The sequence below is a fragment of the Chelon labrosus genome (genome assembly GCF_963514085.1).
Source record: "Chelon labrosus genome assembly, chromosome: 3".
Taxonomy (NCBI): Eukaryota; Metazoa; Chordata; class Actinopteri; order Mugiliformes; family Mugilidae; genus Chelon; species Chelon labrosus.
The window spans coordinates 3,573,720-3,588,228 of record NC_140339.1 but is presented as its reverse complement, the minus strand read 5'-3'; the positions used below and the strand labels follow the sequence as shown (position 1 = coordinate 3,588,228).

The following is a 14,509-nucleotide window of genomic DNA, read 5'->3' as shown; positions in this document are numbered from 1 at the left end:
TGAAATGATGTGATTTCTGACTCCACAGTGTGTAACCAGAGTCTGTGTGACCATCTGCCGCCTGAGTGTAGATATGGGGAGAAGCTAGTTTCGTACTACAGACTGGACTCCTGCTGTCCGGACTATGTTTGTGGTGAGGTTTGCACTCATTGGGCATTACCATCACATGTATTAATACCATAACATCCAGGCTTTGGTGCAGATGCATGGTTTTTAAATGACTGTGCAGAGTGATAACTAAACTCTACAGGAAATAACGCAAGCATCGATCAACAAGTTGTATTTATTTTGACATTGGGAATAATTTCATGGACATCACTGAAACACAAAGTCAATTTATGTCTCTTTGTAGACTTCAGGAAAAAATACATCAAATGCATCAAAACCAGAACAGTTCACACTATAAACATTTCACCTAACGCTCGAATTACAATAATAGTGAAACGAGTGCAGCTTGTAACATTAACCTGTATTTCTACAAAAGTACTTGAACATACATAACATTTTCTAACACATAGGAGGCCAAATACACACTCTGTGCAAGGTAAACAAGCAAGCAGAAAATACTGATCAGCCTGCAAGACTTTACGCAGATTAATGCGGTGTCTAAAACCTTCTCTAAGTTTTCAAAAGTGCTCAAAAGCTTAGCTTTAAAAGTCAAAAGTTTAAAAGGAGGGAAAACATGGACAGGAAGTAAAGCAAAACATGAAGGAAGAAACTTTCAAAAAACACAACAGGAAACACACACAAAAAACCTAAACAGGATTATACAAAATGTTCAAAAGTCAATCTCATGACACTGATTGGTGTATTTTTTGTATATTCTATACAGACAGGGCTGGATCTGTCCCTCTAAGCTAAGCTAACTGAACATTGCTATAACTTCATACTTGGTCTTAAATCTTTTCTTGTTTCCGTGTCACAGAGTGTGACCCCGAGCTCTGCGAGTCGGACGTTCCCACCTGCAGAGACGACCAGACTCTGATTGCCACCAGAGCCGACGGCAGCTGCTGCCTGGCCCACATCTGCAGTGAGTTTGAAAACTGATTTAAGTCATTTAAGTGAATGTAAAGTTGTGGTTAACAGGGAGTGTGTCGTTTCCTGCAGTTTGCTCCTCCTGTCCGGAGACGCCTCCCGTCTGCCAGGACGGCGAGATTCTGACCGTCGACAGCAACACCACGGACCGCTGCTGCCCGGCCTACCAGTGTGGTCAGAGGAGCACACAGACAGCCACACTTAGTTTAGAGTTAGATGAACTCCTCTGTCTTGTTAACACCAGTTATCCCTCTTGCTCTCTTAAATTCACGTATTATTTCTACTATCAATGCTTTTAGTGATATTGTATGGCTCAAATTCTACCACTTTATTAATGTTAAAACAGTCTTAATTAGATTTATAACACACATAAACACATGCTAGGAATAAGAACTACTGTATATGCAGCAAATAAATACAGTAATCAGTCCAGTAAAGACAGAAAGAACTAGATTTTCAGTTTGTGAAAATTTAAATTTGCTGGATACTTGAGATATTAATGCATAATTAATTGTGTGTGTTACTGTGTGTGTGTGTGTGCAGTGTGTGAGCCCTACAGGTGTCCTCAGCTCAGCTGTCCTGTCGGGATGTCGGTGGTTTCCGTGTCCACTCCGAGCCGCTGCTGTCCAAACAAAACATGCGGTACGACTCACAAAACACAGGAACACATTTAAATCCTCACACACAGTGACATGAACGGTGTTTTTCTGTTTTCAGAGTGTTCCTGTGAAAAGATCGCTTCCCCGAAATGTGGCCTGGTACGTCCTCAGGTTTAATGATCAGTCTCTGTTTCGTTAAAAACAAACTGCATCCTGACTACACCACCTGAACAGACAGAGTGTAGCTGAGTGTCTGTGGGTTCTGTGTGCATTTGTGTCCCTTGTTCCCTGTGTAACTCATGGGACTCTCTGTGCATACACTGATCAGGCATAACATTATGACCACCTTCCTAATATTGTGCAGGTCTCCCTTGTGGTGACTCATCAGAGAATGGACATGGGCCTTCTGAGGGTGAGGGGAGTGCCATTGCTATGAGGTGGGGGTGCCTGGTCTGGTCTAGGTGGGTGCTACATGTCTAAGTAATATCCACACCGATGAATGCCAGGTCCAGAAGTTTCCCAGCAGAACACTGAACTGTCACAAGATGGTCAATGTTATTTACTTCTGCTGTCAGTGGTCATAATGTTCTGGCTGATTGGTGTATGTGTCCGTGGTAGCCTTCATGTCTCCTCCTTATTTCTGTGTTCACGTGACTCTGGTTCTCTGTGTTTTCTGCAGGGAGAGGCCGCCCAGCTGGACCGGGCCTTTCTGTCCGACCCACAGAACCAGTGCGCCTGCAAGAGATACAAGTGTGGTGGGTTCTGCTGGGGAACCTCAAGCTAGCACAAGACAACAAACTCTAGCATACTTATATTAGAAGAGTAACAAGATGCTCTGAAAATTCAAAGCTCCTAGCTGTCAGTTTATAGCTACTAAATTAATCAGAAAGATCCAAGCTGCAAGCTTTACTCCCGTGACCTCTGACCTTTTCACCTTGTGTGTGTGTGTGTTCAGTGCGCGAGGCGGTGTGTGTGTTTGGAGATCGGGGCGTGCTGCGGCCGGGACAGACTCTGGTGGAGCACGGAGACGACGGCTTGTGTCACAGCAGGCAGTGCAGCCGCAGCCTCGACCCGGCGAGCGGCTTCCACCTGCTGCGCACCTCCAGCATCAACTGCTCCGCCCACTGCCAGCCGGTGAGACCCCCCCCCCCCCCCCCACACACACACACACACACCGTAACAGTGATGATATTTTGGGCATGCATCACAGGAGGGAATCTCTTATAGTTCCCTCACTGCTATAAACACACACGTGTCCTTAGAAGAGTTTCTATCAGTAAAATCTGCAGAGAACAAAAGAGGAGCCATGGCCTCCAGGAGCAGTTGGAGGCATTAAGTCTGTCTAGAATCAGAATCAAAACATTCCTAAGAAGGTTCTGGGTTCTAATCCATCATGGCCGACTGGTTCCTTTCTGTGTGGAGTTTGCATGTTCTCCCTGTGTCTGCGTGGGTTCTCTCCAGGTTCTCCAGCTTCCTCCCACCGTCCAAAGACATGCTGGTTAGGTTCATATGTGATTCTAAATTGACCGTAGGTGTGAGTGTGAATGGTTGTCTGTCTCTCTGTGTTAGCCCTGGGATAGACTGGAGACCTGTCCAGGGTGTACTTCCGCCTCTCACCCCCCCTCGACCCTTCACAGGACAAGTGGTTTCAGAAAATGAATGAATATTAACAGAAGTAATGTTGACTGTTTGGTGTGTGTTTCAGAACCAGATCTACGTGCCTCCCAAAGACCAGTCGACGTGCTGCGGCGTCTGTAGGAACATTTCCTGCCTCTACGAGCACGAGAACGGGACGGTTGGTCTCTATAAGGTAGGAAAAGATGTAAATGTATCTGAATAACAAATAAAACGAATTTATACGGGATATTAATGTGTCTCATACAAGCTGTTGTTTCAATCAGATAATCCTAATTCTGTAATGCTCACATGAAAAAACACAAAGATTTACTTGTAGGAAGAATTATGTTGGGAAACAAAATCGAACATATCTGGCCTTGATTTAAGATATTTCATCTTAGTTAGAGTTCAGTTTTTGCACTGTAGGGTGACTTTCACACCTAAACCAGGAGTGTTCATCCCTCAGATCATTTCACACTCCGTCCTGGAACAAACGGACCGACCTGAGCCCTTACAGAGGGTAGTCTCTACAGTTGCTTTACCAGCGGACCACCCAAACAAATGTCCAAACTCTGATTCATAACACAGCCTTTATAATTATGTGAAAAGAGGCCAATTTGCAAAGGATCGAGATCACTGATGACCTCAGCAATTATCACAAGTTACTAGAGGTCCCCAGGTAAAACTAGCCTGTACGAATAGGATTTAAGAAATAATCTCAGGTGGGGAACCTGAGTGGAAATGTAAAATATATCTCTTGTGGCTAGGATTAAGCATCAGTTACATTTACTGAACCATAAACTTGTCTGTTTTTATTCGTCCTCCTGAGTGTAAGAGTTCACGTTGTGGATGTTTTCAGCCAGGGAGGTCCTGGGTGTCTGACTGCATGAAGTTCGACTGCGCAGACACTCTGTCCGGACCCACGCTCATCTCCTACTCCTTCAGCTGCCCCCCCTTCAACGAGACGGAGTGTACGAAGGTCAGAAATGAGAACCGTGTCACAAACCGAGCTTCACTTTGAGCGTTTGTGTTTCCTAATGACGTTCTCTCTCACTGTGTGTCTCAGTAGTACCATTATATGATAGAGATATGAACACATTTAACCTTTATCTGTGTGTTTTATATAGAAATGACTTCTCACAGGGAAAAGAGATTTTCTGTCAATGCTGCACAGCCTTGTTTCTTAACCTGAGAGTTTGGCCTCATGGTTGATTCCTAGTCATTACGAAGGAGTCTGTGAAGGTTCTCAGTCATCCAGGTCATGGTATAGAAAAAAACATGTGAGTTTCTGATGGACAACACCCAAAGATGTTCCGATTTAAACCCCGACTCCTCCACCAGTCCTTTAAAACCGAAGACTTGGATGAAACATCTTCATGAAACTCTACACGTCCAGTTTCCTTTTGTTTCAGCTCGTTATTTTTGAGCCATTGCAAAGCTGAAACAAACAGATTAAAAGTACGATTCATGTTTGAAAGGTTTATTCTTAGAGAACAGCACGAGGCATGAGCTGACTTTGGAAAAGGACAGAAAAGATGCAAAGAGACTTAAATATAAATTATATATTTTTTTAATTTAATTTAATTTGTCCTTTATTTAACCAGGTTTAGATCTCTTTTACGACACAGAAATGCCTCGGGTGCAACATTTGCACACAGACAAACCTTCAGGGAGCTTTAAAGTTTGACATTGTTCCGTGCAGCAGAAGCAGAAAACCTAAACGCTGTCTTTTCCAATCTGGCAACTAGATTTAACTACCCACCATGAAGCCCACACACTGAACCAACTTTTCTTCATTTCTGTTGTAACCCTTCTACTCTCGTCTGCTCTCAGATCGGTGGAACAGTCGTAAGTTACATGGACGGATGCTGCAAGACATGTGAGTATCTGCTCTGATCGTAGCAGCAGTCCCGTAGTTAGCGTAGAGCCGTAGGCTGCAGCTGACACTGAAGAGCGCCCCTCACCTGCCGCTCAACATGTCCTCCGACATGTTTGCCCTTCAGTTTGTTTGTTTCAGTCAAAAAAAGAAAAATTGTCTGAATTGGCCCGTGTCTGGATCCCAGCTGCTGTTTTTATTTTATTTTTTCCCTTTTACATTTGTCTGCTGTTTATTGAGATTAGAGAAATCTGTCAGTGTGCTTTTCAGTGAATCTCCAGTGTTGTCTGTTAAGAAACCGAGACAGAAAACCTTTTTGTCAAAATGATATGAAATGAAGTAACAGTCACTGAAAAGCATCTGATGATGTGCAAGCGGGTTTGTGGTTTTATGTGCTGCAGCTTACCATCATGTACCAATCCCACCAGGTACTGGATTCCCTCTGTTCCCCTTCCCCGTTAGCCCATTGACTCCCACAGTTAACACAAACTGTGAAAGAGGTACCACAACAACAGCAATAACAACAACAAGGCTTGTCAGTGCCATTGTTGATATTCAACAATGTACTCCCTCCAAATAACCATAAAAAAAAAAGATAAAACACACAGGAAGCCCCAAAGTCTGGCTACAAACCATGTGTAGAAAAGTCCACTCAGCTGCTGCCTCATTTCAGGAAAACACATGCAACTGAAACATCATTTTGCAGATGTTGCATGGAGAAGCATTGTAATTAGCGAGGAGGCAGGGACACAAAAGTATTATCTTGGCTTAAAAAAAAAGAAATAAATAAATGATGCGACACTTGAGTGGACAGAAAATTTTACCCGTCCCCCTCCCTGTGGACCACGTACATGTACACAACTCTTTCCCCATTTAGCACTGTCTGGGCAGTGCATTGTTGATTGCCAACAATGTACTGTTGGTAGTGGCCCAGTAGTCGGGCTCTTAGACGTCTGCATGCGTCAGTAGATAACAGATGTGGGCTGGTGTCGGGGACGTAGCCGCCGTAGACGACCTGCACGCCGCTGCGCTACGGCTGCAGCCCTGCAGGGGGAGCTGTTTGGCAAACTGGAGATGCTACGTGTGGCGTTTATATGAGAAAACAATGAAAGTCGTCGCGCGTTTCGGACCTGGTGTCAGGATTTATTGAGAGAAAAGAGAGAATGTGCAGACAGCAGCTTTAAACTAACACAATGCATCAATAAAGCAGCAGCTAATTCATTCAGTGCAGGTGATTTATCCTGCTATGCATCAATAATTAGGCGTGCATGGAGAACCTTGAATTTTTTAATAGATTTTACTTTGTTCTAACATGAATGACGCCGCTTGTTATCTGTTTCTGCAGCCTCCTAGTCCCAGCCTTTTTAGCCTCTTAGACTAAGAGTCGCTACTGATTTCCTAATTCGATTCAGAGATCCAGAGATCTGTTATATTTCCACCGTATTTTAATATTTATTCACATCTTTGCTTTTGTGTGCAGCTCTCCTCTGTGGTTTTTAAAATCCAGCCAGTTTTCAGATCAGACGACGCTCTCAGGGTTGTAGCTTCTGCCGTGTGTTTTGCATCTCCCACCATACCTGCGGGGTAGAGCTATGGGCATGAAGTAAAAGAAACAATAAAAAGATTCAGAATAAACCCGTGGATTGAAGAAGGAAAAAGCTCAACTATGACCCACGAATGCAGTCACAGAGTCTAAACCTGAACTGGACCTGTTCATTTACTTTACAAAAAGATAGACAAACGTCACAGAGCAGTTTTGAAGCTCAGTGTGGCGTCTCCGGTCGCCTCCATCTTGCCTGACTCCGCCTAACTCCCAGCTAATTCAACAATAGTCAAAAGGGCGAAGCGCGCAACTTGTGAGGGCATCTACCTGGCACTAACCAGCAGCTGGTGCAACATGTCGTGCCGCCGTTTAGAGTTTTAATAAAGGTTAGGTGAATAGAAGAAGAAAACTTTGCAGAGCTGCATTTTTAAAACGCAAGGTCAATGACACAAGCTGCTGGAGGGCTCATATTTTATATTTCATTTCATATTTACTTGTGTCGTCAAAGCGTCTGATGTCAGTTTCAGAGGTATTCTCTCACGGCACCAAAAGAAGAAGAAAGTGCTCATGAGTGAAATCAATGACGTGCTTCTGTTAAAATGAGGAAATGCCACACATAGCATCTTATAAGTTCACGCTCTGTGTGTGTTTCTGGTTTTATTTTGCAAATGTTGAATCAGTTTTGTTTGGAGGTATTTCATGTTGCAGGATAAATGCATGATGGCACTTTTTTTTTCTTTTCCTCTTTTTAGAATTATTTTGCTCTGTCTCATTTGTCCTTTCCAAGTTTTTCACTGAGTTTATCTCTTCCATTTTCTTAACTCTAAAACTGCTTCCACGTGATTGACAGCCTCAGTCCTTTACTTCCTTCTGCCATCACCTTCTTCTGTGGTGTTTGCTCCACACGTTCTGACGTTGTGTTCCAGGGTGTTTCGTGTTACCTTTGCTCCAGTGTTTTTCTGTGTTTGTTGTCGTGCTAACAGGTAAGGAAGACGGAAAGTCGTGTCAGAAGGTGACGGTGAGGATGACGATCAGGAAAAGCGACTGCCGCAGCAACAGGCCGGTGAGTGTTAGTGGTTCTTCCTGGGATCTGTGTGGACATCTCCACCTTTAACTTCTGTTTCCCAGACTCTGAAGGGAGCCTTGGTTTGTTTTACTGCCCCGTCAGCTTCCGTACTGACCGCCTTTGTCCTGCAGGTGAACATCGTGTCGTGTGACGGGAAGTGTCCGTCTGCCAGCATCTACAACTACAACATCAACACGTACGCTCGCTTCTGCAAGTGCTGCAGGGAGACGGGGCTGCAGCGGCGCTCGGTGCAGCTCTACTGCAGCGGCAACGCAACCTGGGTCAGCTACACCATCCAGGAGCCCACCGACTGCTCCTGCCAGTGGTCCTAACCAGCACACACACACAAACTACACCCACACACCACACACCCACACACAGAGACAGACACAGAATGATTTAGAATGATAGCAGAGGGATAAATGGAGGGATGCTGAGCTGTGATTGACAGGACTGATGCAGAATGTTTAAGGCTGGCAGTGAATTATCTCTCAGTGAGATGTTCTGGTGCCTCTGCTGGCAGGGAGGTGGTACTGCAGAGCAGACGAGCAGATTTTTTTTTTTTCCCCTCGGGCAGAGCCGCAAATCTGCAGGACCATTAAGATGACATTTGACCTTTGATATTTACTTTCCCAGAGAAACATAGAGGTAACAAACAGACTAGAGACATCTTTTGTTATTTATGAAAAGTTAATTCTTTAATTAATCTATCAATATTTCAGATTTCTGTGGTTGTTCCCTGAAAGAATATATGATGTTCATAGAGGCCATTAAACATCCGTCCTTAACAGTTTAAGTAATGATAAAGCAATACAATCTTTATCCTTTATTTTTATGCAAAAGTCCTCTTCTACAAAAAGAGCACTAAGGACAAAACTAATGACTATAAACTGAATAATCTTCCAGCCAATCAGAGCCTTTTAGTTGTAAACCAGTTCAACTCCATGGCGCTCACATGACTACTGTTACTCTTCTGTCCATCACCACATAAAGCCCCGCCCTGAACGATTTGATTGGCCCGGCAATATCATCACCCAACAGAGAGACTCCAGACCAACTTTCCACCACAAATAGTTTTTGTTAAAAAGTCCAAAATTGCATCACTTCATCGTGAAATGTGAAAAAGCATCAAACAAATGTCTTGCATTGCTATATTCCTGCAAACCGTGCTCCTCTAAAGGCTTAAGATCTAAACGCTAGAGAAACTCTTCTGCATTCGGTTCATATTTACCAAAACAGAACATGTTAATAGGGGTTTATTGGTAGCACTTAGCTGCAGCTCCAGCAGATTTATTTCTTATCCCAAATCCAGATCCGATGGGGTTAAACTCTCTGCGTTACTGCCACCCCCCACCTCCCCCCACCGGGGCCTGCAGAGGAAAGGAAATATTCACTGAGGTCTGTTGTTTTCTCAAAAATACATTTAAAAACAGTTCTTTAAAATGAGTCTACTCACTTCAGTTCAGACCATCATCATCATCATCATCATCATCGTCCTGTTTTAAGATCCATAATTTACCCAGAATTCCTCATGCTGTGCCTTGTTTTTGTAAATAATTTCTACCTTCTTAAAATAATTTGCAATATCAGATTTTTTTTTTTTTTAGATGAGTCACTGTTAGAGAGACGACAATAACGTGTATGTTCAGCGATGTGAAATATACTTCCTATAATCAACGCTAGTGAGGTTTACTGACTGATTTAAATCCGGCTGTACGTGCAGCACTTTATTTATTTATGGAGTTTGATAGAGCACAGCCGTTCTCATAAACACAAAAACAAACAAAAAAAAAGAAAACGAGAGGCGTTGGGCCCAGAACAAAGAAACTCAACCAGGAAGTCTGAAAGAAAAGATCAGGAGAGCGTGGTGGTGTACGATAGTTGCTCGTTTCTCTGTGTGTTACCAACAAAACCCTCCTGGATAGTCGAGTTCAAGACGATTTGTATCATACAAATGTACATTTGCATTTTCAATAAATATTTCTTTTGGAAAAACTGAAACGCTGTTTGCTCTGATTATTAAAACTTTCTGCACAGTTCCCTCAAATTTCAGGTCAGGGTCATTGGTGAGCGTCTGTGGTCCTCGTTCTTACACTGAGTCCCACACTAGTCACCACATGTGGCCGATTCTACATGTTGAATCAGAGGTGGAATGAGTTGCTCAGAGAGATCACTCTGATTGGTTAACCAAAGAAACCTCTTCTCATTTTCCATATTGATCTCATCTGAACATTCAAATTCACAAGCATTATAGGAGAGGCTAGCTCTGTACGATGGTTTGTAGCTCTTCCTAGATTCCTAGAGCCATCTGGACGCTGAAGCTGAACTTGTTCTTTTTCCATTTCTGTTGTTTGTTGCTTCTTCTTCTTCTTCTTCAGGAATGTTGGTAGTGTTGACTGTACAAGGCGTATTACTGCCCTCTGCAGGGTAAAATTATTTACTACTACCACTTGAGACGCTGCTTGCTTTCCACAGTGTAACGGCTGCTCCCTGATTTCTCAAACTACAGTCCTATACTTTTTCAAATCCCTCATGGTGAAACTCTTTCTCTCTTATGGATGTAGTGGGGACCACTAGTCTGACCCCTTTTTACCACACTTACAGTAAATCTACATGAGCAAAGCTGCAGAAGGGATAAAAGCTGAACAAGTTTCTGAACACCTCCCGTGTGAACTCTCTCGCGTAAACCTCCAGAGAAGGGCACATAGTGATCATCTGATCAGGCTGGATTTTGTGAAGCTCGCAGTGACGACATTGCTGGAACGAAGGCTGACACCCAGCCGGCTGGAATGAGGCTCAAAGCACTCCGACGCCGACGTCACCGAGCATGTAACAGCTGAGCGGGGTCGAGCTGGCATCTGCAGCAGCAGAGGAAGCTGGCGGACGCTCGTGTGTTCAGTTTCTGGAGGATTTCTGGATGAAGTCATGTTCATCTTTTTATTCTCAGCAACACAACACAGCAGCTCAACTGTCAGTATGTTAATTAAAGGGAAACACTCGTCTGATCTGCAGTTAAACTTTATGACAACAATAACGACATTTTCACACATTCAACTTCACACTCAGTGCCTTCAGATACCACTGACGTCCATCCAGACTCACTCATTGTCCAGGATTAGTGTTGTGTTGTGTTATCATTACTGGAGGACCACCCCAGTTCCATTTCATTCATTCTTCAATCTCATGTTTAAGCACTGAGGCTGAGGAGTTTACAGGCGTTCGCTGGTTTTTATTTGTATCTCTGTAATGTGAGATTTTATGTTCAGAGTACATTTGCTAATTTGCTGAGTAAATAATTTTTTTGTGGTTAGCCTTCTTGCCGTTGGCATCTGCTGGACCCCTGTTAGACCCTTGTTGGACCCTTGTTGGCGTCTTTTTTTCGTCAGAGAGATCACTCTGATTTGCTGTTCTTCTTAGAGAACCAGGAAGTAAATTAAGTTAATGTAAACGAAATGATCATCTAGAATGAATAAAGTGTAGATGACGATCAGATGCCTCCCTGATGATACTGTGTGACGGATCCAAATGTCTAGAATGCCTTAAAACTTAAAAACACAGTACTGTACTTTAATTACACGTCTGATTCAGACGAGACCGGCTCTTTACGACTGTTTGTAGCTAGCTTCCTAGCCTCCCAGCTAATAGTAGCTCTTCCTGTTTCCCCTTTTGGATGGTGATGATGAATGAAGGAAGAATTGTTTCCTCTCAGCTGCAAAATCATCAGACTGTAAAACAAGTGGACGCCATGACAGCTCCTGCCGTATAGCTCATAAGCCCCCCCCCCCCCCCCCCCCCCCCCCATGTTGGTGGATGGGACTTGCGCCAAACTAAAACGTCAAACATTTTTCAACAGTCTATGAAGGGAACATATGTGCCAGCTTGTCTTTGGTTGTAGCCTTTGTGGTGTGTTCAAGTGCAACGTTTTGATCCAGAGACATTCATTGCCTGTAATTCTCTGATAGTTTCCAGTCAGTTTTTCTTTATTCTTTTTGCATTAGAACATAATCCGTTTTCATTTTATTTGTCGTGCTTTATATTTTAAATTTTGCAGTGCGTCCGTATTTGTGAAACCCTGGAGCTCTGCTGTTCCTCCGGTCTGCTGCCGGCTGCGCTGCCTCTGAATGCTGAGCACATACAGTACAGTTATGTGATACAGTGGATCGTCCTCAGTCCCTGAAAATGAATCCGAGGAGTGCTACGGTAGCGTCGAGCTCACGGTTTCACGTGTCCTGCTCTGAGCGTCCTGACACGTGAGGATGCTGCTCAGATACCAGCCCACAGACCGAAAACAGAAAAACAGAATATTATACGGTTAAGAAAACAACACGAATGTTAACAAATGGCAAAGAAGAGACCAGACTGAATGGACTGAGAGACTTTTCACGTGAATGATCACATTTTTAATGGTTTTTAATCTGAATATTAGTGGAATAGACTCAGATAAAATTTATTGATCCACAAGGGAAATTGCTTGGTCACAGTAGCTCAGTTGCACATAAAAAAGAACCACAAGTAAAAGAAAAATTAAATATGATATAAGTAAAATCTAGTAAAATAAAATAAAAATAGTATAAGCAAAAATGTACAGAATTAGCATATGAACAAATATATATATGAAGCTCTTATAACAGGACAAAGGTTCAGGACAAAGACCTGTTGTTTGCTGCTGGTTTTATTTCCTTGCAAGAAAAGGTCAGTCCTCATCCGAGCAGTGATGGTAAAGGAAAGACCCTGAGCATGGGACGACATACACATTTATACCTGAGGGACGCCCCCTAGGTTCACAGTCCATTGTCTTCTGCAGGTATAGGAGTGATTAAAGACAAGGGTGTATAATAACAGTAATATAAAAGCTTTTATAAATAACTTTTAATTACAAAACACAAATGATATGTACATGTATATATCATAAAAGTTGGGTGATTTTATTTGATCAGATTGGGAAATTTGGAATAGAGCGCTGTGTTATCTGTTCAGTTTAAAATACAATAATCTTTAATGGCTATCTATCTATCTATCTATCTATCTATCTATCTAGTTCTTTGTTGAAATCTGAACTCTAATGCAGTAGAAATAGCTTTAATTGAGGAAAATTATATATATTTTTATATATAATTTATTAACGACCAACTAGGCAATTTTTGTGTTTATGAGCGTTGGACTTAATTTAATTGTTGTGTGTTCCCAAATTATCTTAATTATCTCCTTTATAACAAGTTACTTCCTGGTTCTTAGTTTTTAGTTGATGCTTAAAATGAGAACTACAACAAATCTGAAGGTTTTAGATGAACACAGTCCAACAACTACTCTGTCAAAGTCTCTGAATTTCTTATTTCAATCACCTGATCCTTTTCAACGTATTAAAAACAGACAATGAGCAAATATACTTTAATGATCTGTTGTCAGATTAATGACAGCATTGACTGTAAAGTCTCAACTACTGCTATTGACTAAACTATTCTGTTCATACAGTATTTCACTTGTATTCATATAAATCTACTTGGTTTTAGTCTAGAAACACAGATCATTTTTTCATATTTATCATAGCAATAAATCACTAATTTAAAACATTGTTTGCTTGTTTTGTTAAGCTGAGTTTTTGGGTCAGTTTCTTCCTTCCTGCTTCAGCTCAGAAGCTCATAAAACATGTCAGCGCCGCCACCACTTCAATCAGAGCTCCTTTTGTCGCTGCGTCTTTGAAGAGGAGAGCAGCGACACTCTGATTTACATCCAGCAACAAGAGGAGGAGGAGGAGGAGGAGGAGGAGGAGGAGGAGGAGGAGGAGGAGGAGGAGGAACATCCCGACGTCAGTGCTGCTGATGATGACAAGGCCAGACCTCGGTTTTATCAGGTGACGTCTGGGGACAGAGAGAGAGAGAGAGAGAGAGAGAGAGAGCTGGGCTGGACATTTGTCCCCTCTACAGGAAGTGACCTGACGGCTTTGTCTCAGCAGGAGCAGATAGAGAGAGCAGGTTGAAGTGATTTAACCTCTGACCCCAGAGAGGAGTGAAGACAGAGAAAGACCTGATCTGTTCTCAAGACTCATAAAGAGTGGAGCGGCTCATTGGAACTGGAACTCAGACCTTCAGAGTCACTCTAGTTTATAGTGCTGGACGAAGAGATATATAATAATATATAATAAAGTAATCCAAAACTCAATTAAAAGCTCTTTATATTTTATATATTTATATATTTAAAACACACACACCCACCCACTAATATTCTCATAAACTCCATATATCAAATACAAAAACTAAGCTTTTTATACAACAGGCGTATGTATAGTCGTCACTCGCCACTTCACGGTTCTCGCAGACTCGCTACTACGCGGGTTTTTAATTCATACATATCTAATTTTATATCGCAGCCAATTTTTGTATAAATATATTTTAATATGTTTATTATTTTAATTATTTCTGCAGTAAAATAAGCATTTTCTATCCTAAAAAATTAAAAAATTAAAAAAAAAAAAAAAAAAAAAAAAATCAATTAAAACACATATTAAAAGAAAAAAATAGTACCGGTAAACAATGACTGACGAGTTACAATGGAGAGCGCGGGTAATGGGTGCTCGTGTTGGAGCTTGTTTCAACGCCGAATCCTGCGGCGTATATGAATTTTTACATATTTTTTTATTTTTTATTTTTTTTTAGGCATTTTTAGGCATTTTTTTTTCATAGAATGAAAGGGTAGTGTTTTAAACAGTACACAGGGTTAACTGTGCTTGCCAGTGCTTATTTTGTGCTTAAATTACTACTTTAAATAATAAATAA

General features: G+C 42.1%; 1 protein-coding gene across 1 annotated transcript in view; it reads left to right on the top strand.

Moving 5' to 3' along the window:
- Positions 1 to 9,071, top strand: part of otog (otogelin) — a gene marked incomplete at its 5' end in the record, with an annotated part of 59,909 nt that extends 50,838 nt beyond the window's left edge. Inside the window, 12 exons of the mRNA XM_084541873.1 lie at positions 29 to 133; positions 926 to 1,030; positions 1,108 to 1,209; positions 1,579 to 1,677; positions 1,753 to 1,793; positions 2,314 to 2,389; positions 2,590 to 2,768; positions 3,340 to 3,444; positions 4,111 to 4,230; positions 5,085 to 5,130; positions 7,654 to 7,733; positions 7,868 to 9,071. Coding sequence (XP_084397999.1) covers positions 29 to 133; positions 926 to 1,030; positions 1,108 to 1,209; positions 1,579 to 1,677; positions 1,753 to 1,793; positions 2,314 to 2,389; positions 2,590 to 2,768; positions 3,340 to 3,444; positions 4,111 to 4,230; positions 5,085 to 5,130; positions 7,654 to 7,733; positions 7,868 to 8,068 — 1,259 coding nt within the window. The 3' untranslated portion in view covers positions 8,069 to 9,071. The remainder of the gene's footprint in view (positions 1 to 28; positions 134 to 925; positions 1,031 to 1,107; positions 1,210 to 1,578; positions 1,678 to 1,752; positions 1,794 to 2,313; positions 2,390 to 2,589; positions 2,769 to 3,339; positions 3,445 to 4,110; positions 4,231 to 5,084; positions 5,131 to 7,653; positions 7,734 to 7,867) is intronic.
- Between the last annotated feature and the right edge of the window lie 5,438 nt (positions 9,072 to 14,509).